We start from the raw sequence: 26,498 nt of genomic DNA, 5'->3' as shown, positions 1-26,498 counted from the left end.
AAAGGTCCAAGAAAGATCTCTACCTCATCTCTCTTGGAGCTAAGATCTACCCATACTGAAGAGCATAGTTCGGCTTACTGAATAGCTTAAAAGTCAAGATGGTGGTGCTTTGACTACAAAAACTTGAAAACCCTGAAGTTTGCCCTCTGTAATGTGCTGAGGTGTCAGGAAAGCTACCCGTGAAGTATCGCCCATAAATCTGGTGGACACTGAGTATTACAGGAATTTGGGACTAGAGAAAGCCTGGTATGCAACATTCTTGCTGAACACAACATACCAAAACCAGAAACTGAAAATTCTTTTTCTTGTAATGTTTCTTCAGCACCCTCTACTGACAAAGCCTTAGTCCCAGAAGGCAAAGGGAAAACCTCCTTAAAAGGCCCAGATCCATTTTTCATGGTGCAGTCAAAAAGGGTGAATTTGGAGCTGAGACCCAATAAAATCAACAATCCCTGCAAGAATAATTTCTCTGATTCTCCACATGTATTTTTGTAGTCAGACATCTATGTCTGCCAGAGCTTTTGCCAAGCTCTTCCCCCCCAACACACACTCAGGTTTCACTGGAATGTCACCAAAGCCAAGGAAGAAATGAGAAAACGAAAAGAGAATTCTCAGATTTCATTTTTTTCCCCTCCTTTTCTTACAGCCCTTCATGGTTGTACCCTTCCAAGACAGCCTTAAATCTAGGTGTTCCAAGGTGCAAAACCTGGGCGTCAGAAGGAACACGGGGAAAATCTCAGTTCCCGTGGAATGTGGGCGGCTGGTGCTTGGATGTCCAGATTACCAGCCTCATCTCCTGAAGAGCAATCTCCCAGGTCACAGAAGCCTCTTGAGGTCTTCCTATAGCCTGGGCCTAGGGGGAGGCAGACGCGGGGAGGGGCTGGCAGGCGGCGCGTCCTCATTGGGCGCCTAGGGCCCCGCCCCCTTATTCCGGAGCGTCGGGAGGGGGCGGGGCCAACCGGCTGCCCAGCTCCCGGGGCTGCGGGAGCTGGTTGACCCGGCGGCTGCCGCGCTGCTGCAGCCGCCGCCGCCGTTTCCTCAGGCTCCTGGCGGGCGGTGCTGGAGCGCCGAGTGGCGCTGGAGAACCGGCGCTTCCTTTCCCAGCTGCCGCCGCCATCTCCGCGTTTTCGGGGGCGGGAAGGAGGGGGGGGTGTTGCTCACGGTTGCAGCTGGAGCGGGCTTGTCTCTGGGGACGGTCCTCTCCTCTTGCCTTTCCTTTTCCCTCCTCCCCGCGCCGCCGCCGCCTCCGCCCGCCCCCTGCGCCCTCCCCGCGCCGCCCGGGTCCCGGAGGGGGAAGGTAGGGGCGGCGTGGGGGGCGGGAGAGGCCGGGAGCTGACGCGCGCCCCGAGGAAACTCCCGCCGGATCCGAGCGCACGGGCGCCCAGCGTGCGCACGCAGAAGCCCCGGGCGCGCCCGGCCGGGTCTGGGCGGTGGCGGCGGCAGGAAGGGGCTCTGCCGGGGGAGGCGGGGACGGGGCGGCGGGGGCGGGCCCGGCTGTCCCGGCGCTAAGTTGTGAGGCCCGGCTCCGCCGCAGCCAGTTCCCTTCCCTCCGCTGCTCGGACCCGGCTCCGCGTGGTCCGCCCCGGAGCCGCCGAGCCCGCGCGTGGGCTGGGTGACGGCTTACACGCCTGCCCTCGTCGAGAAAAAACTTTTGCTCTGTCGGGGTGGCGGTGGCAGGAAGTCCGGGCGGCGACCTCTCCAGCTGCTCCTCGCGCGCCGGGCCGGGTGTTCGGCGCTGAGCTGGAGATCAAGTTTGCGGGCTCCGTTCCACGCCGCCGCCGCCGCCAGCGCGGGTCCGGCCTCGACAGGGACGACCGGCCCCGGGGAGGGCGGAGCACCCTAGCGAAGGCCGGGGTCGCGTGTGGGTTCCGGGAGGAACACACGGTGCGGAGCGCGCCCGAGGGCGCGGAGAGGGCGCAGCCCGGGCGTTGGGAACCTTCGGCGGCCGCTTCCTGGAGTCCACAGTTCGCCGGCGCCTGCGGGTGAGGACGACGTCCTGGCCCCGAGTCTATCGAGGAAAATGAAGTTGAGCCGCCAGTTCACCGTGTTTGGCAGCGCGATCTTCTGTGTGGTGATCTTCTCTCTCTACCTGATGCTGGACAGGGGTCACTTAGACTACCCGCGGAGCCCGCGCCGCGAGGGCTCCTTCCCACAGGTAAGTGGGCACCTGGCCGCCCGGGCGCCGGGCTCCGGGGCCGGGGAGGCGGGGCTGTTTGTGTGTGGGGGGGGCGCCTGAGCGGCTTCTCGACTTCCACCTCCCGTGGCACCTCGGCGAGGGGGCAGGCCAAACCCACGGAGGGTCCCCGAGGAGGGGGGAATCCAGCCGGGGTCTGCGGCTCGCTCCTCTCCTGGGCGTCGAGTTAGCGAAGTGCTAAGGGGGCGGTGTGGGGGGCCGGCAGCCCAGCCCGGGGGTGGGGGGAGGAAGTGGCCATGTTCCTGCACGGAGACCTGGCCTGTGGAAGTGGCCTTCGACACCTGCCGGCGGGGAGCCGGGCGGGCGATCGGCTCAGCTGGCCGTGTCCCTAGACTGGCACAGCTTGGGTGTAGCTTTGGGAGTGGGGGATAGTCCCGGGGCTGACACAGGGTTAGGCTGCTTGTGCCAGCCCAGAACCACCCCCCTCCTCCCATTCCCTCCTCCCTCCACCAGCGCGCACCGGGTCCCGGAAATTGTTCGTGCACATCCCACCTGGGCGGTTTATTCTCCCCTCCTCCCCACTTTATCCAATGACACTTGCGAGATGAAAAGTTTTATCTCGGGTTTCCCCCCTCCGCGCCGTGGGGCTGGGTTTATGATTACATGGCGTTGGTGGGGTTGTGGGGTGGGGAGCTGGTGGGGAAGCCGCGTGCTATTCTCCTGCTGGAAGCTGTGGGGCGCTCAGTCCTGTGCCCCGAGATCGACCTGGTAGAACAGGACCCCTTGGAAGAAGTCATCTGTGAGAAGTTTACTACAGTTACACAGCAGCAGCAACAGAAAAGAAAAGTCACAGTCGGTGCTGCCATCACGGGTACAGCATGGCCGGAGTGACCAGTGTTTGTGTGTGTGTGTGTGTGTGTGTGTGTATCATCATCACTGAACCCGTGCTCTGTGATGAGTGAATCTGGAGGGCACACGTGCTGACGAGGCCGAGCCTGTCCTTCCATTGAAAAACCTAGGAGGTGACCAAGTTTGATGTTTTCATTTTCTTCTTCTGTGACCAGTGGTTTAGATTTGATTGACGTGCAAACACAAACTTTAAATAATGGAAGTTGGAAAGGCCCCTTTATGGGTTTCATTGTCAGTAGACAGTGGTGATGGTTGGGGGGGAGGCAGTATTCTATCTAACTCCTGCTGCAGACAGATGTTTCAGATTCTGCATCTGGTATTGAGAGAGAAAATGTATTACAAGGGCCGTGGGGCTGACTTTAAATCTTGAACTTGAGAGTTTACCCAGTGCCTGTTGATAAGGCTGGAGAAAAAAACAGTGTGACTGGCTCTGTAGCCAGAGCCCAAGGAACAATTCTAACCTTTGACATGTATAATTTGGGTGTTAAAACTCCCTTGATTCCCAACCTCTCCTCCCAGTAATCTCATGTTCAGAATTTTCTTCATTACAGGAAAAATCATAAAAACTGATCTGTTTCACTGAAAGTGTTGTCTTGAATAACGTCCTTTGGCTTTGGCTCAGCAATCATTTGCAGATGATTTATGCAAACATCTGCATGGGGTTCTCTGGCAACCTTGACATTTTACTCTGTTGCTAAAGAAGTATGTGACTCATTCAGTTACTGGGAATTCTCAGGCCGAGTTAATTCCAATATTTTAATATCCAATCCTCAGTACTCAGTGAGGCACTTAAGCTCTGCTTTAAAGTGCGCAGCATCTGAGGGGAAGAAGCACTGGTTGCAGGAGAGGGCCTTGCATGTGTAGGGTTTTGTGTGGGAGGCCACATGGGTTGGAAGGTAGAGCTTTTGGTACTTACTGTTGCCTTTCTGGGATTTTCACTGCTCGATTATTACTACAGAAAGCAGGCACTCTGCTAGTATTAGTAGGCTACTGAATCCCCAAGTAGATAGACTTTGTAAGCCCCTTGTAAGCTTGACACTCAAATGTCTGATACTATCTGCTGTGTTTTTTACATGAGAGACTTAGTTTCTACAACCACCACCCAGAAGGTGTGGAAATTGAAGCACAGAGAGATTATCTTTCCCAGGTCACACAGCTCAAGCCTGAGATTTTAATAGACCACCCTTAGAGTGCGGGCTCTCTCAACCACCATGCCCACCTTTCCCCAGGGTTAAGCCCCAGCCTGCCTAAAGAAAGGCCTGATATCAAATATAAAGATACCTTATCTAATGACTTCATTTCAAAAGGAACTTTTATTATGAAGGCATAAAGGATGTGGTCTTTTTTTTGAAACCATACTAGAGATTTATATCTTCCCAGAATATCTTCTAGCTTACTTCATAGCTAAACATTATAATGAAAACCATTACACATCACAGCATCTAGCATCTGAACTGATTCTTTTCTTTTTTTTTAAACTACTTTAAAGTGTGTGTTAGCCTTAATTGATGACAACATCAAGAGCATAGCAACAGTATGTTGCAGTGTATTTTGTTGGCAGATTTGGGTACGGATTTCCTGAATTTGAGTAGAGCCAGTGTTGGTGCCCAGGAGGATGATGTGTCTAGAGCAGTATTTTCTCTGGATTGTCTATTTTAGTTTCTTTCTCTTGGTATGTAACCTTTAGTAAGGTACAAAGGTCCATGTTGTAAGCAGCTATCCTGGTTGGCAGTGGGTTCATTTGCTGTTGGGAGTGGGGACATTGCTTTTTTCCCCCCTTCTCCTTTTACTTTTTTTTTTTTTAATCATCACTTGGTCAGGCGTGGATCGATTCAGTGCACCCAAGCAGGTGTCTGCCCCTATGATCCTCTGTGGAGGGCTTTCCTCTTGTGCTTCAAGGAAGAATTCCCTTGAGGACTGGATCTAACAGGTGGCCTGTGTGTGTGTGTGTGTGTATGTTCGTGTTCATGCTCTGGGTTAATAAATCTTAGTTCAAAAAATGGATAACAGTTCCACTGTGGTTGAGAGGCTGGCCAGGACCTATCTGGTGAAAATGCTTTATTGTAACTTGTAAAAGAATTTCAGCAGATGGAAAGGATAAACATTGTTGCATCTCTCTGAAAGTCTTGATCATCCTACAAGGCTCATGTCACAAATTGATACTATTCACAGTAATGGTCAACAAGATGCCTTATGATTGGGCCTGGAGAATTAAAATAACTAATCGGGTTTTGTGTAACAGTATTTTTAAAGTGTATAGCATATGACCATAGGGATTGACCTGAATTTTTTTTTTTTTGGCCAGTCCCGGGGATTGAACTCAGGGTTTGAGCACTGTCCTTGGGCTTTCTCAAGGCCAGAGCACTTCCACTTGAGCCACATCACCACTTCCAGCTTTTTATATATATGTGGTACCTAGGAATCAAACCTGGGTCTTCGTGCATGCTAAGCAAGCACTCTACCACTAGGCCAAACTCCTAGCCCCTAATTTTTAAAAGTTTTATAAAATTTGAGCATCTTGATGAAGAATGTGAAAGTGAAGGTCAGAGTTAATCTATGGATTTAGATATCTGTTTGAGCCAGGTGCTAGTGGCTCATGACTTTAATTCTAGTTACTCAGGAGGCTGTAATCTGAAGAATCATGATTTGAAGCTAGCCTTGGAAGGTAAGTCTTTGAGGCTTTAACTAAAAAATAACCATTGAAATGCTGGACTAGGGACATGGTTCCAGTAGAATACCAACTGCTACTAGGAGCAAATAGAGCAAATTTTCAAATGAGAATCTAGGACATGAGTTCAAACTCTAGCACCAGTACACACACACACACACACACACACACACACAGTATTTTTTTTTTATTAAAAGCCATTAAAAGATAGGAACTTTACATTTTTTTAAATTTATTTTGAAACTAATAAATATGCAGAAATATAATTAAAGTCTCAGTTGATACTAAAAGTTGTATGTGTAACTAGATATTAGTATGTAAGTTTTTTTTTCTTGTTTTTATAAACCTTTAAGTCTTAAGAAAAACAGAAGAAAAAAATACATATTCTCTCATTTCATTCTCTACTTCATTGTATTTAAGGACATTCACACTTGTTACTGGGTTTATTCAGATGGTAGAGGGGAATTTTTCTCATTTCTTGCATGTAAAAGTTGTGGCTTATGGCTTTTGAAAATTGGTAGGACTTTCACAGTGGTGCCAACTAGTGTTGAAGAATTCAAGGACTTTAAAACATTTTGTGCTGACATCTTTCATCTCCTGAGATCAACAGTCTTCTGGTTGGTAGGTTTCACTGACATTCAAGCTTCTGAGAACCAGCTAGGCCAGATACTTGTCATTGCACCTGGTCTGAAGGTTTTCGTTTTTTTTTTTTTCCTGTTGGTTTGAATGTATTGTTACCCTATTGACACTGTTAGCTGGGCCTGAGCAATTTGTTACAGAGATGTCACGCTTGTATTTATTGGAAGAGGATTGTCTCTGTTACTCATGAAAGAATTTCTGGACTTTGGCCATAGTATTGATAAAAGTGTTTAGTTTGATTTGTTGTTTATACTCTGAGGCAGATTGCTTTGTGTGATAGCTGTGTAAAAGAAATGTTTTTAAGACTGAAGTGAGCAGGTGTTGTTGATCACCTGCTTCCTTCTGGGCTTTTCTGTTCAACAGTCTCAGTTTCCCTGTCTTTAAAAACACAAGAGGATATACAGTAGCTCTGGTGGTCTATAGTCACTGGATTATAAAGATAATTTTTTTCTTTTTTGCCTTTTAAAAAATCTTAATAGTTAAGTTCCTGAAAGCCACAGGTTTTTTTTTTTATAAGAGTTCCTATAGAACTAAGTAGAGGAACTCTGAAGTTGAGAACATTGCTTCTATTTATTGGTAGATTGATCAGCAGAGGAAGTAGAACATTTGATATAATATGAGTTTTTGTTTCAGTTATCAAGCCATGCAGGTAATTGTAAGTCTGAAACTATTAGGTTGAAATAAGTTTTGAGGCTTAATGTTATTGTGATAGAACTCATACTTCATGTTTTAATATGACTGAATTTGTGACAGGAATAAAATCATTCTGATTTGGAAGTAACTGTCTCCTTAGGTCTTGCAGTTTTTGATAATTAAAAATGTTATTTTCAGGGGCCGGGAGTTTGGCCTAGTGGTTAAAGTGCTTGCCTAGCATGCATGAAGACCCGGGTTTGATTCCTCGGTACCACATACATAGAAAAAAACCGGAAGTGGTGCTCAGGCCCTGAGCTCAAGCCCAGGACTGGCAAAAAAAAAAAAAAAAAAAAAATGTTACTTTTACTTTCATGATGATAAGTGCAGGGTAGGCAGGTTATAAAAAATTCTAAATGTAATGTACTCTTTTTAAAGGAAAAGATCATCCTTGGAGCACTTTAGTTTCAAACTTCACATACCCAACTTTCCCTGACAATGCCGCAGGGTTTTGCTGTTGACATTTTGTATCTATGAATTCTTTGCTATTGGGGGCTGGCTTGTGCCTTGTAGATGTCTAGCAGCATTCCTGCTGTCTACTCAGATACTCAGAACACGTTAGGATCACTTTTCCCCCTTTTTTCTGTTTCACCCTAAGTTGTAGGAATAAAAGGATATTACTAAATATCCTTTAGTGGAGAATTGTCCCTGTTGAAAAACATTTTGGCTACAATCTAGGCAAATGTCTGTTCTTTTTTTTACTCAGTGCATGTCCTTTGCACTTTTCCTTTTAGGAAAGAGTGATCGAAAGGGTTAATTCTAATACTTTACATAGGATAACTAGCCTTTCTGGATGCTTGAATTGTATCCTTTTTTTTTGGATGCTTGAAGTCCAGTCGCACATTTAGGACTCTACAGAAAAATACAAGGGGGAGATTTTACTTATGAACAAAAGTAAAGAAAAAGGAATGTTATAATGGAACCTTTACCAATTGGACATAGACATGGTGATAATAGCATAGGATCAGGTGGTAGTCCTTTACTTTCCAAAAGAGGTTGGCAGATTTATTCCCCTTGCCTTTTAGCACAGAATGATAAGATTTATTGATTAACAATAAGGTAATGATTTGAAATTTTGACTTTTTTAAAGGCATTTTGTTTCCTTTTTTCCCCCCAATATATTCTTTTTTTTTTTTTTGGCCCCCTCCTCTTTCTGGCCCCGCTCGCTCCGGCCCCTTCTCGCTCTGGCCCCGCTCGCTCCCGCACGCTCCGGCCCTGCTCGCTCCAGCCCGCTGGCTCAGGCCACCACTAGGTTGGGCTCTGCTTGCTTGCTTTCGCTCTCTGTCGCTTGTTGCATTCTCGTCTCTGGCACTTCCGGCTTGGTTGTGTATGTGGGATACCGAGGAATCGAACCCGGGTCCTTGTGCATGCTAGGCAAGCACTTTAACCGCTAGGCCAAACTCCCAGGCCCCCCCCAATATATTCTTTTGTTTTATTTGTTAAATCATTGTTAAATCAGATACTGCTGGCTGTTGGGTTTTGTGAACCTTCCTGAGATTAGATAAATAGACTTCCTTCCTGTTCATTTAGTCTCTTAAGTAGTTTTAAAAAAAGAATATAGAAGTAGGAACAGGAAAAGAATGAAGTTTTGGGCAAATATCTTCTCCTTTCCTCTTTTGTCCCAAAGGGTTCTGGTGTTGAACTCTGCCTAAGTCAGCTACCTATGAGCCAAATTGGCCTGCTACTTTATTTTTGTAGGGGTATGAGCTAAGAATTAAAAATAAATTTTAAATGGTTAAATAATGTTTCATGACTTAGCTGTTGCCATTCATCTATTAATTCTCTGTGGCTACTTTCAAGCTATAACAGCATAGTTGAATAGTTGGGACAGAAACTGGCCCACAAAAACTAAAATATTTACTTATATTTTTCAGGAAAAGTTTGTGAATCCTGGGTTTGAACTATATTTCTCTGTCATTAGAAGCAGGTATTAGATCTGCTGAAGTAAAAGCTAGGATGGTTGAAACCAAGCAAAATGCTTACAAATCAATTATTAAATTACTATTGGTAAAAATTTGTGTTTTTGAGGTTTAGAACTCCCCCCTCCCCCATTTTCTAAGTATCCTTGGGGGATATCCAGGCTAGCGTCTGAATGTATTTGATGTGTTCATTTTCTTTCTATTACTTGAAGGCTTCTGACTGGGAGAGAGGGAGGGTTCTGGACAGTGAACTATACAAAACTGAACTGTAACTTTACAACTGATAATCATGACTGTGTAATGGTTTTGACTGGCTGTAACTCAGAGCCCCAGATTTTTGGTTTAGTCAGCACAGTGGGAGGAGATTCTAGGTATAGACATGTTCTTTGTAACTGTGCATGTTGGGTAGGACTTAGCAGTTCTCTTCCGTGGGAGGGAGGCTTGCCCAGTTTAAGGATATAGAACCACCAGGCTGTGAGCAGTTACTAGACTACTCTTCTGCTTGTCATGAAATAATTGTTTTCTACTCATTTATACCTTTTGTACTCTTAAAGATTATGTGGCGCTTTCATCTTAGTTATGCTCTTGATGTTTGTAGCATCTTTAAATTGCAGTATACTTTGTCTGAATCAAAGGAGTGCATCGCATTTCATCAAGTCAGTTTTTAAAGTGATGCATTTTCGGGCCGGGAGTTTGGCCTAGTGGTAGAGTGCTTGCCTAGCATGCACGAAGACCTGGGTTCAATTCCTCCGTACCACATGCCTTGAAAAAAAAATAAATTGATGCATTTTCTTTTTAGTATATGTACAGTTTTACATATACATGGATTTCCACTGGCTTTCTTTACAGGTCCAGAAAAACAAACAGAAGTAAAACAACCAACAAAAAAAGAAAACTCCTTTTCCCCTTACATGCAGAGAACACCCTAAGCTGACCTTTCTCTGTGCCCTTGCCAGTGAATTACATAATCCTGAATCAGTAGTGTTGGAGATCTGATGATTTTGCCTTTCAAACACTTAAGCATTTATGAAAGATATAAATACACATAGAAATAGAAATTCAAACAGTACAGGAAGCTAACCTTCAGTTCCTTCCCTACCCCAGTACATTCTCTTGAGTTCCACTTCTAACCACATTGTTTCTCCAACATTGCCCCAAATATATAATTTTTGTGTTTCATTTTGAGCTTTTGTTTCCTTTTATAAAAATTAAGAATTCTTATTGGTTCTACCTTGCAAACATTAATTTTATGTTTAATTCTTACTAACTTTAGGTGATACCGTTTCATTTGTTTTCTTGGTCTGTCAGCTTTCGATATAAAGTCTCTGTTCTGTAGCAAATGAAAAAGTGAGTACTTCTCCATTTTCTTCCATTTACTTCCCACTCTTTTCTTCCTTTTCTTTCTCCTTGAGTCATCAGTTCTTTTATATCCACAAGCTTTGTTTCATCTGCATTTCGTTCTAGGATTGAATGTGTTACAGACGTATATAACTATAGGTTGGTTGTGAAAGCTGAAAATTAGTAAACAATAGATACAGAATTTCAGTTAGCATAAGTCCAAGTGATTTATTGTATACTAACTACACATAGTAACAATGTGTCTTATTCTTGCAAACTGCAGAGAGAGTAAATTTTACAGTTTTGTCACATAAAGTATTAATTATGAGATGTAATACATATGATCATTAACTGGATTCAGTCATTTCAAAATGTATTCACATTTCAAAGCAGCATGTAATACATGGTAAATGTGCACAGTCTTAATTTGTTAATTAAAAATACATTAAAAAGTTAAGAGTAATAAACATTTTAAATTTGTATTAATATAATATTACTCACTTTCTGTCAGGTAGTTTGTTCTTACAGAGAGTGAAGAATGATCTTTTATATTGTTAGACATCTATTTGAAAGAAATGTCCTAAGCATCAGAGAAAGTGGCTTCTTGTATCTTGTTTTATAGTTACGCAGATTCAATTTGTATTTCTTTTTTTTTCTTTTTTTTATTGTAATTAGTAAAAGGGTTACATGATATTTGCCAGATAGAAGGTGCATTAATTCACATACATTCAATTTGTATTTCTTTTCCTTTACAGCTAGACTGTGGGTCTTTGCTTTTCTTATTTCGAATCCCTTTCCCCTTTTCTTGCTGAATTTTATTGTTAAAAATAGTTTCACACTTCAAAAATGTGCCCACATTTTTGTCCCTTGTGATTTCATGGGACTGAAAATACAAATCTCTTCCCCCCCCTACTTTTTTGGGGGAGATTTGTCTATCATGTTTATTCAAACTGTCTGATTTTTCCAGGCTAGTAATTCTTTTTTTAAACCACAGTTGTGGAGGATTGTAGAATGACGATTCATGATAGATTCTGGCATAGGTGTTAACGTTTTACCTGTGGAGCACTAGAGGATAGAAGCTTGAACTTGTAAAACATTTTCAGAATAATTTTTGCATTGAAAAAGTTCTGAATTTACCCTTTTAGAAACCAGTAACACGGTCATTCTGCTTTAAAAAATCATATTTTTTTCAGTGAGTAGTTATAAAAGGAGGTACCATCCAACAAATGTTTATAAGCACAATGCATCTTCTCGCCTATCCCTTGCAGTCCAACCCTTCTCCTCAAAGATACACATTGAGCCATTTTCATTTTAATAATCACCAGTATCCCAGAAAAGTTCTACTTATGAAAATGTTTGATGTAGAATTTCAGTGTACTAAGGGACTTCCAGATCAGTTGATTTAGTCTTTTAATTTTCCAGATAAAGGAACTGAGCTATACAAACTAGATCTCAGCAGCTTACCTTGCTCTATAGCCTAGCTAGCACATGCTTGCTGACCAATGGTTGAATGCATTATCTACTGTTCCATTGCAAACATATGTTTCAGAATTTTGTGTTATGCACTGCAAAAATTAGAAAAGGCATACTGCATAGATAACTTGCCTTTTGTAGCAGCCTCTTAAGTTATTTTGGGAAATATCATTACCATATGTGAAACAATTAGACACAGTTAAGTGCTGCTCAGTTACTCATTAAACGAGTGAATATAAGCAGGTCGAGTGAATGTAAGCAGGTTGGAGTGGTGCTGGACATATATTAGGTGCTCAGTAAATGTTAAATATTTCCAAGGGATAGGCATTTATAACCTGCCTACTGTGTGCCAAGTATTGTAGATTCCAGGGAAGAAGGATCCCAGACTAACATTATCATTCACAATCTTGTTTTATGAACTTGATTTAGGGACAAAAGCCTTACAAAGAATGTAAAAACAGAACTAAGTTGTGTTGGGAAGAAGCTGATCTTTGCAGAGTGGACTTTGAGGAGAGGAAGAGCTTTGCCTCAGTCATTACAGAGCTTCCAAGCTTTGGAATCCTGAAGTAATTGCAGCTGAGAAAAGGTGATGAATTTAGAGTAACCAGATTTAGAGTCAGTCTTTGATGCTTGCAAAGAGTGATTGAGAATAAATGGCAATTTGGCATTAATTAGTGAATAACCCAGAGAGTCAGTCCAAAAAGTTATGATTTTGATGATACCAAACCACTCAGAGTTACCTAGTGTGCCAGGCTAGGGAAAACTAGCGTTAGAGAACTGATTTTGTAGAAAGTTTTAGACTTGGGAGGAAGCTAAGAGAATATTCATTCTAAAATATTCTGGTAACAGTGTACAGGACAACTCAGAAGCAGGAAAAGAGCTGAGAATCTCTTTTATGTAATAAAGAAATGCATCAGAAAGTCCTTGTAACCACTATTGAGTTGGCTGGAAGAGGGAAGAAGAAAACTGCAACAATGTTTGCAAAGAGAAGCCCTGGCCTTTCTGATATAGGAGTCCAAAGTCAAAAAATATTTTTCATCTTTTGGAACCTAGTTGCACTGTATCCAGACTAATAGTTTGAAAGTCACGCTGGTTTGGGAAACCAGGTTGTTTTATTTATGATGAAGTAGATGTTAGTGAAAATAGCCAAGTGAGCCAGAGTACTGGATGAGAGATCAAGGAAGGCAATGTTGATCTGGGAACCATCAGAGTCTGGGACAGAATGAGCTCACTCTGACTGCACTTAGGGAGGAGAGCAAAGAGCCAAGTCCATTTCTTATACTCTAAAGCTACAGTTCTTATATTAAGAGTATTGTGCAGCAGATGTAAATAAAATAGAGCCATATATATATATTCATTTTTATTTTATTTTTTTCCTTTGTGGTTCATGGGCTTGAACTCAGCCTGGGTGTTGTCCTTGAGCTCCTCAGCTCAAGGCTACCAACTTACCCCTGGGCCTGGATGTTGTCCTTGAGCTCTTCAGCTCAAGGCTATTGCCCTACCCTTGAGCTAAGCCCCACTTCTCATTTTCTAGAGGTTAATTGGAGATAACAATCTCAGGTCCTTTTGTGCCTGAGCTGGCTTTGTACCTTGATCCTCAGATCTCAGCCTCCCGAGTAGCTAGGATTACTGGTGTGGGCCTCAGCACCTGACAAAGAAGCTTATATTCAATTTGTCAGGAACTGGCTCATGGGTCGGCATACCTGAAACAAGGTAAGACTGTCATAAGGAAGGATTTCAAAGAAGCACTACATCTTTAGTGCAATTTATGGAACTAAATTAACTTTTCCTTTCTTGTAAGACAGAGCATAGATTAGTTTGTATGTATGGGGAAAGGAAGTAGATGGAAAGATATGCTTTAAGAGGCAAAGGGCAGCATGCCACATAGGGAGCTCATGCATCAAGGTTATTTTGAAGGTCAGATGCTAGAAATATTCTCTGTACCACCTCTTGTTTAGAGCTTAGAGCACTTTTTTGTTTGGTAGCTGGCACAAATACTAAAGAAATGATACCTGCTCTTGACCCAAGGCTACTTCTTGAAAACTTGTAGAGTTGGTTAACTGTAGCATTTCAGATACAAGGCATATCTTGTGACTTTTGGGGATGAAGGTCTAATTAATAATTGTTTTTTTTTTAACTACAATAACAGAATTTAACAACCCAGGAAGCTTTTATATCCTGAATATGGATGGTATATTTACAAGTTTGTTATTGTTGATTGCTGTTTCATCTTGCCAGTGTAGGACAGTAGATTGAGATGGATTTTTATGCAAGAAAGTAGTTGGGAAAAAATGTATTACTTTGGATAATTGTTGGTGCTTGTGAAACGCAGTTGAGACATTCAGGGTGTATTAGTTCTACTGAGGTTTGCCTAAATACATGCTTCTTGTTAGTAAAGACTGGAAGGAGTTTACTCAGGAAATGATTTGTAAGAATGAATGATGCCAGCCAGTTGCTTTTATTTTAATAGGCTAACACTGCTTAGGTTGATTGGCATAGTCTATTACTGACAGCTATTCTGTGTTTTACATTGAAATAGTTTATCCCCCCTCAAAATTATTTGAATATGTCCAAAGAACTTTTGTCAGTAAATTCTTTGATACAATCTGTGCACTCAATATAGTGGGAATGAATTTAGGTACTACAAATGGATATTCTGGAATTACCAGAAAATATTTATGTGTCAGAAAAGATAGGGAACATTACCATCACAGACCAGTAGCCATTGCCCCTATGTTATATAGGACATGACCTTGGTTGGCTGCCAATTGTGAATGTGTATCAGATAGCCTTTTATTGCAGGTTCTCAAGTATGGTATACTCTTGAGTGTTATGTGTAAAGATATTGAGGTACTAACAGATTTTAGGGTTCTTAAAATTTTCTGCATGAAAAAGGTGGTTTCCAGAACATTACTCCTAAAGAATTCTATTAGTCAATTAATTTGCTTAGTGCGACTTAATTGTAATTGTGAAATAGATCTATAAGCAATAGCACTGAATTTTATTAAAATATTTTATAATCCAGACATTCTGTCCTACTTACAAATACTTTTCTTCCAGTAATTTTCTTTTTTAAAGAGTATCTGGTTTACTGAATCTCACTTTATGGGATAAGTCAGTGCTTAAAATGTGAGCTCAACAGGATGTGGTTTCTGTGCAGTCTTATAGGACTACTATGTGTGGTGGGGAGGGTCTGAGTTTTCATCTGAGTATACATCTGGAGACTTCAAAGCGGAAATGTGACTGTCTTCTGGATTCTGTGGGAAGTGCCAGCAACTGGAGTTTTCAGAGGCAAGTTGGAGGAGGATCATTGCTGTTATCACAGGGCAGGGCTGGGGGTCCTCCAGCCATGGCTGCTTGGCTGTCCAGGTACAGTCACAAGGCCATTGAGTGTTCTGCCAGAGCACTCAAGAGTCCCAGTTCTTCCCACTGTCATTTGACACTCATCGTCTACTCCTTTCTGAGTGGCCTCTGTTGAAGTTGTAACTAGGTGGTGTGAGATTTATGGGTAATGATTTGCCTAGGATAAAGTGTGTTTGGCATCTGTGTTTTGTAGGGTATTATGTAATTGCTCACATGGTCAGGCCATTTACTCTGTATGAACAAGTGACTATACTGAAACAACATCTTGGAAAACATTCAGGCATGTTAATCTCCAGGTTGGGAAAAATACCATTACAAAGTCACTTGCATCTGTAGTTTGCGGATGCATATGAACTGTAGATAGAGCCCCAGTTTTTTTTTTTTTTTGTGTGTGTGTGTGTGTGTTTTCTTTAGCATTATATCTTCAGGGATGAAGTGTTGAACTTTAGGGGTTACTTGCCATTGTCATTCTATCAAACCTAAAAGCCTTCCTGATAAGTGCTAGAGATCTGCTTAAATAGTAGGATTTTCCTGTCCAAGTTGATAGTCAGTGATGATGATATCGGGCTGGAAGTATGGACTTTTCTTTTACCAAATCACAGTTCCTATATTTAGCTTAAATGCACTGGTTCTTAACTGTGTGTGTGTGTGTGTGTGTGTGTGTGTGTGTGTGTGTGTGTGTGTGTGTGTATGTGTGTATTGCCTAGTGAGCTATTTAAAATAATAAAAAGCAAATTTGTGCTCATCTGTAAGTAACTCTATTTCTTCTAATTGCTGTTTCTCAGATTTGTATATCCAACCTTGACTTCTGAGTTCCAGGCCTGGTTGTCCACTGACACCGCCATTCAGGCAGTTGTAGAGTGTAACACTTTGCTCCCTGTATGCATCTCCTCTAGCATCCTGTTTCTCTAAAGTAGCACCCTTCATCTTTCCACTTGCCTCAGCAAAAACCTAAGAGGGTATTTTTCTTCCTTTCTTGACCCACTCCTCTTTGCTACTTCATCCAGTCTTTCCTATTCTCACTTCTCTGCCCTGATCCAGTCCACCATGGCTTTTCCCTGGTCATTTGTAGTGACCTGGTTCTCTGCTTGTGTAACCAGAGTGGCTCTAAATCACTTTTTATTCATCAACTGCAAAACAGTGTTCAAGATGAAGATAGTGCTATTTTTCCCTGAATATATATATATATGTATATGTATATATACATATATATATATAATTTTTTTTTTTTGGCCAGTCCTGGGCTTGAGCTCAGGTCTGAGCACTGTCCTTGGACTTTCTCTAGGCTAGAGCTCTACCACTTGAGCCTCAGCACCACTTCCGGCTTTTTTCTATGTATGTGGTACTGAGGAATTGAACCCAGGTCTTTGTGCATGCTAGGCAAGCACTCTACCACTAGGCAAAACTCCCGGCCCTATTATTTTTAATTGTAAAGAATGACTGCTTTTTTTTTTCTTCCTTTATTCAGGGTCTGGTGTAGAAACTCCTTTTCCCCACATTGCTTTTTCTAGGGAACAGGTAATGCAGAATCGTGATCTCACTCTTCTGCCTTGGTTGTGTAGCTCATAGTTCTCTAACTCTTCTGACAAGGATCTGTGAGACTTCATCCAACAGACTGCAAGTATAAAGATAGCTTCTAAGCTTTTATTTGAATAGGGCCAACTTTTCACCAGGTATTGTGTCCCATTGCATTTGTAGACAACACAAACTATTGATGAAAGCAAGAACAGTATTGTCTTATAGTTCTGAGGTCAGAGGTCTAGAACAGGCCCTACTGGGCCTGCAGGAGCAGCCTTACTTCTTGAAGGTGCTATGTGACAATGTTTCTTTCTTCTAGCATCTAAAAGCTGAATATAGTCCTTAGTTCAAGACCCCTCCCAATAATAGAATCACTCTTCCACCTTCTGCTTCATTACTCTGCCTTCTCTTCCTTCTCTCTTCCCTCTTTTACCTTAGAAGAACTTTTGTAATTATCTGCTTCTTCTGACCTCAACTAATCTCATCATCTCAGACCCTTTAACCATATGTGTAAAGTTCCTCTTGCAGTATAAGATAATGTGTAGATTTCAGGTATAGGACATGGACATCTTTGAGTAAGAGATATTTTGCTTATGTGTGTAGGCATATTTGAGCATTATTAATTATATGCATTTCTAGACGATGAAACATCTGCACTGAGGCTCAGAGAAGTTTTGAATTTGAGTAAGGTTACAGGGCTTAGGTTTGATTCTGCTGTTTGCTACTGTGCATACTATTTCTTCATGTGTAGCCTTGAATGTGCTTGTTAGAAAGCTAAACTTTCATTGTAGCAGCAGGTAGGATCATGTCATCCGGTAAAGCAGGTCTCCATGTGGAGTTTGTTACAATTGTTTCAAGCAATGGATATTAGCATCTGTATTTTTGCCCATAAGTAAAACCAGGTCCTAAAAGTTGAGATATTGTTTTTCAAGGTCACAGAGCTAAGTAAGTATCAAAACTAGGACTAGAACATAAAAATCTGAATTAGAATCCGCCCTTCTTTACCTTTATCTGGTAAAGGAAGTAATTAAGAAAAAATAATCATCATTGGTGAAACATTGTGGGTACACTTAATGATTGAATCAGTACAGAAAGATGAAGTGATAAAGGGACTGGGTGAGTCTTAACAGAATTAGATTTGAAGGGTAAAAAAAGCATAAATGCAGGGTGAGAGAGAGCATGAATTTAAAATACATACATGGGGTAAAGATTTGTTTCTTTTGTAATGCTCTCAGTAGTGGTTATATTGTAAACATGTAATCACACTACTTTTATGGTTCTCTTAACTGGAAACTTGATGTGATTGAGTGCAGATCGTATATAATTACCATGGCAAGAAACATTTAGGCATCATCTTCAGGTTCTTTTCCCAAACCTTCTACATTTCCCACATCAGGTGAAAATCATAGCTTATTGAGCTATTGGTAGTGCAAGTTAAAAACCTGAAGTTGAACAATACAGAATCTAGTCTTTACACAAGAAAGGGAACCACTTATTTCATCATGTTCATGAGTCATACTTGCCACCTTGTGGCCAAGCATAGGCCAGGGTTATTTCTAAACAGTTTATAATATCACCCTATTAATTAGGATTTTCTTTCCCATTCTTTTCTTACCTATTTCATTTTTCAGTGAGGATTAAATTCTCTGAGTAAAATTAATTTCTCAGTGAATTAAATCTAGCAAGTAAATAATTTTCTCTTACAAAATGGTGAGAGTTTTTGTTACTATTCTAATTGTTTCTGCTGTGAGGTTATGTGCTTTCCCCCAAATAGTTGAATACTTCCTCATCCAGAAAATGTGGCATGCTGTTTTTTTGTTCCCTTCTGGTTTTTCTTTTAGCTGATATCGGAAGTCCTCCTTTGCTGGAGGCATTGTGCTAGGCATCAGGGAAGTAGGGCAAGCAAAGCAACTATGTCACCCCCTCTTGACATATGGATGCGTTAATTAGGAAAAAAGAGAAGCAGTGTGTGAAGAAAGATGATAATTGTGATAATGCTATGGAAGAAAGCATAGTCAAGCTATAGAATAATATGGGGAAAGGTATTTTAGATACATGGCTAGGCCACGCAGTGGTGACATTGAAGTTGAGAGCTGAAGCATTGTGTAGAGAAGGAATATTGACAAAGGTACTGAAATACGGTGGGGTGGAGCTGGCTTGAAACTGGGTTTCAGTAAAGAAGAAGCTAAATGGGAAGCAGAAGGGGGGAAAAAAGGAGAAAAAAGATTGCTATATGCTTGGCCTCATTAACAGTTATACCAGAGTAGGGTGCCATTCAGGTGTCTTGATTTTATTCCAAGTGCAACAAGAAAGGTTGCTAAGAAAGGTTAGGAGTAGCAGAAGGATATAAGCATGAAGTCGGCTAAGACGTTGATGATCTAGGAGACAGTATTGATGACTTGAAGTAAGGTATTAGAAGTTAGGAGGGAGAGAGATTGACCTTGTGTTTTAGAGAAAGTATGGAAAGTGCTTGAGCATTCATTGTGAAGAAGGAGAAATAGTAGTCAGTTATGACCCCAGGATTCTGAGAATGCTCAACTAGGTAGTGGACACATCAGAACTGTACATGGCTTTGGGGGAGGGATAGTTTTGGCATAGTCATTTGAATATATGGATCTGTTTTTCAGAGACCAGGTTTCAGTAGGAGATGCAAATGTGGGAGACATTGGTGTAACCAGGAACTTGAGTTACAGAATGTTTGACCATGTGGAAAGGTAACAGGGCTAAGGAGCTTACTAGAGGCTCTGTAACCTTTCAGGGTTGAGGAGAGGAGTCAGTCATCAAAGGAGACTTACACTAGACAGGGAAAACAGTGAAGGACAAATTCAGTTGGGAGTCAGTGAAGACAGTGCTTCTAGTAAAGGTGTGCCCTTCTGTGCCATCCTTCTTCCAGGTGACAGGAATGGGAGCAGTACTTACCATCAAGCTTGAAATGTGGTGGCTGTGGGAATTTTACAAGGACAGCTTTTAGGAAGTGTGGACAGGATCTGATTGGAAAGGGCAGGTGAGTGGGTGGAAATGAGTAAGGAAGGAGAGACAATAGAGAATAATCCCCACATATGGATGAAGGGCTTGAGGGGCTGTTGGGGAGGATATGGGAGTTTTAATCAGCTTTCTGCAGATTAACAGAACTGAGTGGGAAGGAGAAGATAGAGTGTAGAAGAATTATTGGAGGATTGGCTTATTTGGTTATAAGAGGCCCCAAATCTCCACGAAATGCAAACGACCAACGTGGAGAACTAGAAAAACAGGTTCTGATGCTCAGTACAGTCTACAGGCTTTGAACCTAGATGAGGCTGAAATTCTGAGAGCCAGGGTTCTGTCAGTGTGAATCCTAAAGTCCCAAACACTGGAAAACCTGGAGTTCGAGCATCCACACGTAGATACTGGCTTTGGAAGAAAGTAAGCACATTTGCCTTTTGTCATTTTTCATTTTATTCCGTCCAGGACCCTGGATGGTATGAGGATCCACATGGAGGACAGATCTCCCCCACTCAGTCCCCTGGATCACACATATTTCCCCTGGAAATCCCAGTCACTGTAGTCAATGCTGTACTGCCTACCTTGGTTTCCCTCTTAGTAGGAGAGGCAAGGGGTCTATGGAAGCATGGAGAATCATTCATGCTTAGAGGCTGTCTAGATCCCCTAATGCACTTAAGTTGACTCACAAATCAACTATTTCATGGCGTTTCAGGAAGTATTTGAACAGGACTGACTTTGACTTTGACAAATCTTAGATAGGCTATACAAGCTCCATTGTCCAAAAGGACAATGTCCTTCTTAGTATTTTCAAATAAAAATAACGAATACAATAGTAATATGTTTATTCCTGTAACACAGAAATATTGATAGAGTACTTTTCCCCTATGAGAAGAGCATCTTCATACAACTAGGTGAACGAGGATATGCTATTCTACTAGAAGTAATTGCCTGTAGTAGGGGAGTGTGATGGAACAGGAAGGATTGATTGAAATAGTTCATCCACAAGATCCAAGCATCTAGCAGTCCAGAGAGGTATGCTTGGATGTCAGCAGAGGTGTGGCCTTTGAGATGGTGAGAGAGGAGAACACATTTCTTTTTTCACTTGTAATAAGAAAGAAAAACACGCAGATACAGCTGTGGCCACTGTGATACCATAACCCTAGAAGCCTATTTCCCCCCTTGCGGAAACCATTGTGGAATGATTGTGTAATACATGTAGATTTGGCTGTAGATACATAGTCATTGATACTTTTTCCCCATAGGACAGAATGGGTACTCATTCTACCTTGTAGCAAACTCTAAATTTGTTCTTTCCAACATCTTTGATATTTGCAATTTTTTCCCCCTCTGCTGTGCTGTGCTGTGCTCAGGTTTTCTCTTTCAGCAACAGTAGAGAAAATCAAATACGATCTTCCCCATTCCTCACAGAGCAGCACAGGGCTTTCCAATAGAACTGATTAGCAAATCAAAGGATAAAGTGATTTCCTCACAAGTGATTTTCTTGCCCTACAGAAAATTGTCTTTTTCAATATTACTATCAGTATTCGTTGACTTGTCAGCGCAATTGAAACATTCTCTGTGATTTCTGTTTCTTTCATGCAGGTGGAGAGAGCATCCTCTTAAGGTCATACCACTCCTCCCTGTCACATATACAGAGTTCGCTTATGAGGTGTGAATCAAGAATTTCTGCTTTTTGGAAGGAGACTTTTTTTCTACTGCCTAAGATAGTTTTAAAGTGATTTTTATCAGACCATTATGCTGACATATCCCTCAGTCACTGTTTTATTTACGCACCTGATTTAGGATAGAATTCTAGGTACTGATCACTAATTGTATTTTCAGTGCTACAATGAGATTTAAAGCCCTCTTTAATGTCAGCACGCTCCCTCTTTATGACATCTCTCCAGAACTGTTTAAGTTATAGGTTATAGACCCAAATAGATCCTTGGAGGGATCCTCTTCTTAATGTACACTTGATGTATTCAAATTGAATATCAGTGTATTAGACTAAGGCAAAGTTTTAGATTTATTCAAGCCAAAAGAAAATTAACAAGTTCTAATTCTTCTTTGAAAAAGAACTTGATTTTCTATTAATAGGGAATTAGACATTTCAGCAATGAAGTGGATATTTGTTTTCAATATTGAAAATACATGCTAGAATCAATTAGAAGTGATTCAAGCTGAGTGTTGGTGTCTCAGGCCTGCAATCCTAGCAACTCAGGAGTCTGAGATCTGAGGACTCTGGTTTGAAGCCAGCCTGGCAGGAAAGTCTGTGAGAGTCTTATCTCAAATTAACAACCACAAAGCTGGAAGTGTGTTGTGGCTCAAAGTGGTAGAGCACTGGCCTTGGCTCATGGGCAACTCCCAAGCCTTGAGTTCAAGTCCTACAACCGGGGCGGGGGGAGGGGGAGATTTTTGGAAGCCACTATCTGTTGTTTTGTGATAATGAATGAAGAAATGTTTTTTTTTTTTCCATTATTTCAGACAAACTTTGAGAACATGTCTTAAGTTTAGAAAGGCATATATAGATTAGTGAGCTGCATACCTGGCTCATGTGTTTTCTTCTTTGAGTTACGATAGAGAACCCTCTAACCCCCTTTGGTCTTTCCATGAAAAATTAGTCATTATCAATATTGATATGTGCTTCACTGGTGTGCATAGGTATGATATGACTTACCTGTTACTTCCTGGGAATCCATGTGATTCAGCTACAGTAAGATTAAGCCCTCTTTTCATTGTTGTCTTTTTCATGAAATATCTCCGGAAATAATACAAGGCTGTCTCAAGTTTTCTTAGCTGTGTTGTTTCCAGATGTAAATCGAAGCATATTCTCTTTCTTTCTCATCCATGGAGCTTGTTTTAAAGAACTAGTTGTTATGCTGAAACCTTGCATTTCCTTTCTTTAGTATACTAGTGAACAAGCTTCAGTGTTCTAATGAATGACATACCACCTCTCCTTACACTACAGCTATCTACAGACTACCATTTGAATGTCTAGGAACTATTTCCGTCACATACCTCCAACTAGAGAGGCCTGAGAGGTGTTTGGGGGCAAGTTGTAGTCTTGTGCTCTTTGTGCTCTATCAAGGATTTTTGATATTCATCACAGTTGCATTCCCTCCCCCACCCCCAAGAAAATTTGTTGCTACTTTTGGCTATGTCTTTTTTTCCTTATTCCCAACTTTCTTTTGTCTCTTCATACTTCTGCCATTCTGACATAATTTGCTCAAGTAACTAGCCTTGTCTTGGTGATTTTTAGTCTAGAGACTTCATCCCTTCTTGGTACTGAAATGAACAAATAACGGTATAATTCTAGTGTCTCCCATTCCCTCCCCACTATAAAAAAACAGCAGATATTTGTAGCAGGCTAAAAAAGAATGTAAGCATCCAAAGTTAGTGTTTTTTTTGATTTTTTTGCCAGTCCTGGGCCTTGAACTCAGGGCTAAGCACTGTCCTTGGGCTTTCTCAAAGTTAGTGTTCTACCACTTGAGCCACAGCACCACTTCTGGCTTTTTTCTATGTATATGGTACCTAGGAATCAAACTCAGGTCTTTGTGCATGCTAGGCAAGCACTCTACCACTAAGCCAAACTCCCGGCCCCCAAAGTTAGTTTTTTTAAATATATTTTTCTTGCCAGGAGCTGGTGGCTCATACCTGTAATCCTAGCTACTGAGGAGGCTGAGATCTGAGAATCATAGTTCAAAGCCGGCCCAGTCCATGAGACTCTTAATCTCCAATTAACCACTGGAAATGGTGCTGTGGCTCAAGTGGTAGAGCTGAAGAGCTCAGGGACAGTGCCTAAGTCCAGAGTTCAAGCCCCATGACCGACCAAAGAAATATATATATATATATTTTTTCTTATTTGTGTTTTTCAAGAGTGTATCCTATCCCTTGCAATATTTGTATAATGCTTTTTAGATCATTTTCTTCCAAAATAATATTTCTTTTTTTACATGAAATTATATTTCTAACTTTTTAGTGTCTGAAAATCTAATGAATCCTTGGATTATACAGTGTTTGGCAAGTGAAAGATTGTCCTTGCTCTCATAAGCTGGAGTGTCATTCTGAATAACAAATGAGGCTTATCTTGTATGCATGGTAGATCTCTTAATGTGAGAATCAACTATGGAACTCAAAATCACAAAAATCTAATAAAAAGTATGAATATGGATGCTGGGGAGATGTTTATGATTATGGTTGATTGAGTTGATGAATCAATTTTTTTCTATAGATGTTATTTCTTATTTAGGTTTGTCCATTAGTGTTAACAGGTTGAGATGGAATGATCTTGTCAGGTTCATAATTTTTGTCCCTTGTGAATTAAATCAATTAGATTTGAATTAGAATTTCATACCTAAAATGTAACATGCTGTTTGTTGTATTTAGAGATTCCAGTGACCCAAGGATGTTAGAACTTAATTGGGCTGAGAAGTGAGTAGGAAATATGTACCCAAGTATTTTGGTAGTTCTAGTTCACATTTTGAAATATGATCAAACAAAAATAAGAGCTATGGAGAAGATTTTGTGCTATAAATTGGTATTTCAATCTTTCCAGCTGTTCATGCTTTCTGTGATCCACTTATAAAAGTGGAAAGGAGGGGCCGGGAGTTTGGCCTAATGGTTAAAGTGCTTGCCTAGCATGCATGAAGACCCGGGTTCAATTCCTCGGTACCACATACGTAGAAAAAAGCTGGAAGTGGTGCTGAGGTTCAAGTGGTAGAGCTCTAGCCTTGAGAAAGTCCAAGGACAGTGCTCAGGCCCTGAGCTCAAACCCAGGACTGGCAAAAACAAAACAAAACAAAAAAAAACAACAAAAAAACCCAAACCAAAACAAAACAAAAAAGTGAAAAGGAAGGGGTGAGTGGCTGCCCTCTTGCACAGCCACATAATTAAAAAAAAAAAAGTGCGTGTTTTAGCAAAGCTATATTAGTGTGTCATAGCTGCCTTTTTCTTTTTTATTACAGGGCCAGCTCTCAATGTTGCAAGAAAAAATAGACCATTTGGAACGTTTGCTAGCTGAGAATAATGAGATCATCTCAAACATTAGAGATTCAGTCATCAATTTGAGTGAATCTGTGGAGGATGGTCCGAAAAGTTCACAAGGCAATTTCAGCCATGGGGCTGGCTCACATCTCTCATCACAGTTATTCTTTAAGGTCGACCCTAATGATTGTATCTTTGCTTCACAAAAAGGGAGCCATCAACCCGATGTACAGGTACTGTGGACATTTATTAATAATCCCAGGGTGTTCCTGTTTTCTTTTCAGATTTGATCAGGCTTCTGTTGGTGGTAAGTTGTTTAAATTCTGGATGCCAGTTGCTCTTTTTGTAAAGTAAGTTAGGCACATCATTATTTTTCATTTTTTTATGCGATAAAATTCCATACTTCTGTGTTTTCTTTTTCTTGTAAATACAAGAATACATTTCTTTTTGTGCTTTTCAGTTCTTATTTTCTACAATGGTTGACAGTCTTTGCGAGTTTAAGTTTGCCAGAGATTTTCTTACCAATTCTTCCTTCCCTCCCCCTCCCTCCCCCTCTCCCTTCTTCCTTTCCTCCTCTCTTCTTTTCATACAAGAAAAGCCCTGCTCTCACTGTATATTTTTACCTTACAATGTAGAGTTAGGTATTTTTGCATGCTACATTGTATGGGGAGAGAACTGTATGGCTTCCAGTATGGAAGCCACTATCTGCAAGTAGCTGCCAGGCACTTGCGGTGTATGTGGTAGCTTTGATTTGAGTACAACACAAATAACAGGATGCTTTAGGCTTAGCATGGAAAATATCTCAACTCACTTTTGCATCGATTGCATATTGAGTTGATAATAGGATAGATTACATAAAACACAACATTCAAATTAGTCTCATCTGTTTCATTTTATTAGAAAATTAAAATGTAAAATTAAAATTAAATGTACATATTTGGTTTGCCTTGTATTTCACTTGGACCTTCTAGAAGGCAGAAGCTGGGGCCAGAAAAGACTTGTGTCTTTCTTAAACTCATATTGACCCCTGCCCTGCAAATAAGCAGAAGACTATGTTTAACCCTGTGCCTAGAGCCAGAAACCAGAAGTCTTTGGATGACCCTCGAGGGTAAATGTTTTATTTTATTTAATTTATTTATTTATTTTTAAACTGCACTTTATTTATTTATTTATTTATTTATTTATTTATTTATTTATTTATTTATTTTATTTAGCCAGTCCTGGGCTTGAGCTCAGGGCCTGAGCACTGTCCTTGGACTTTCTCAAGGCTAGAGCTCTACCACTTGAGCCTCAGCACTACTTCTGGTTTTTTTCTATGTATGTGGTTACTGAGGAATCGAACGCAGGTCTTCATGCATGCTAGGAAAGCACTTTAACCACTAGGCCAAACTCACGGCCCCGTGGGTGAATATTTTAAAATTGAACAGAATTAGTTGACCTTCAGCTTGACTTTAGAGAAGGTGCTTTCCCTTTAACTCCTGGGGATCTCGAACATCATTTTTAGGCTATGATGCTCAGGTCAAGCCAGAACCTAGGATCGGAGAAGCAGATCACATGTTACACCTGCAATGTCATCAGCTGGTGTGTGGCTAGGTTCAGAGATCACAGGCCTGAGTTTTGCAGTGATTATGCTTTCTGTGAAGCTTGGACTCACTTGTGTTTTTACTGACTGTGTCTTTAGTACCTACTCTTATCACCCAACCTATGTAAACGGCAAACTTTTGGGTGTTTGAGTGTGGGCTGGCTAGACAGAAGTTGCAAAGTGACTATCTCTGCAGTAGAGCCAGGCAAGAGAGCACTGGGAAAGAAAAGGGAGGAATAATAGTCTGCATTCTAATCTTATTCTTAAAGGCATCAGTCCTTAGCCAGGGATGCATTATTA

At 41.3% G+C, this 26,498-nt stretch overlaps 1 protein-coding gene across 2 annotated transcripts in view; it reads left to right on the top strand.

Annotated features, from left to right (window-relative positions):
• The first annotated feature begins 1,486 nt into the window (after nt 1-1,486).
• Nucleotides 1,487-26,498, top strand: part of Man2a1 (mannosidase alpha class 2A member 1) — a 162,536-nt gene continuing 137,524 nt past the window's right edge. Inside the window, exons 1-2 of one of the 2 annotated variants that reach the window (XM_090331511.1) lie at nt 1,487-2,155; nt 24,598-24,849. In XM_090331511.1, coding sequence (XP_090187637.1) covers nt 2,021-2,155; nt 24,598-24,849 — 387 coding nt within the window. In that variant the 5' untranslated portion in view covers nt 1,487-2,020. Of the gene's footprint in view, nt 2,156-2,898; nt 3,006-24,597; nt 24,850-26,498 lie in introns of those variants that run through there. The other variant, XM_090331512.1, reaches the window with a different exon arrangement.

The sequence above is a fragment of the Megascapheus bottae genome, chromosome 4 (assembly GCF_031878675.1).
Source record: "Megascapheus bottae isolate mThoBot1 chromosome 4, mThoBot2.hap1, whole genome shotgun sequence".
In the NCBI taxonomy this organism is placed as follows: Eukaryota; Metazoa; Chordata; class Mammalia; order Rodentia; family Geomyidae; genus Megascapheus; species Megascapheus bottae.
The sequence above is the reverse complement of the archived record's forward strand: the minus strand, read 5'-3'. Positions and strand labels throughout refer to the sequence as shown.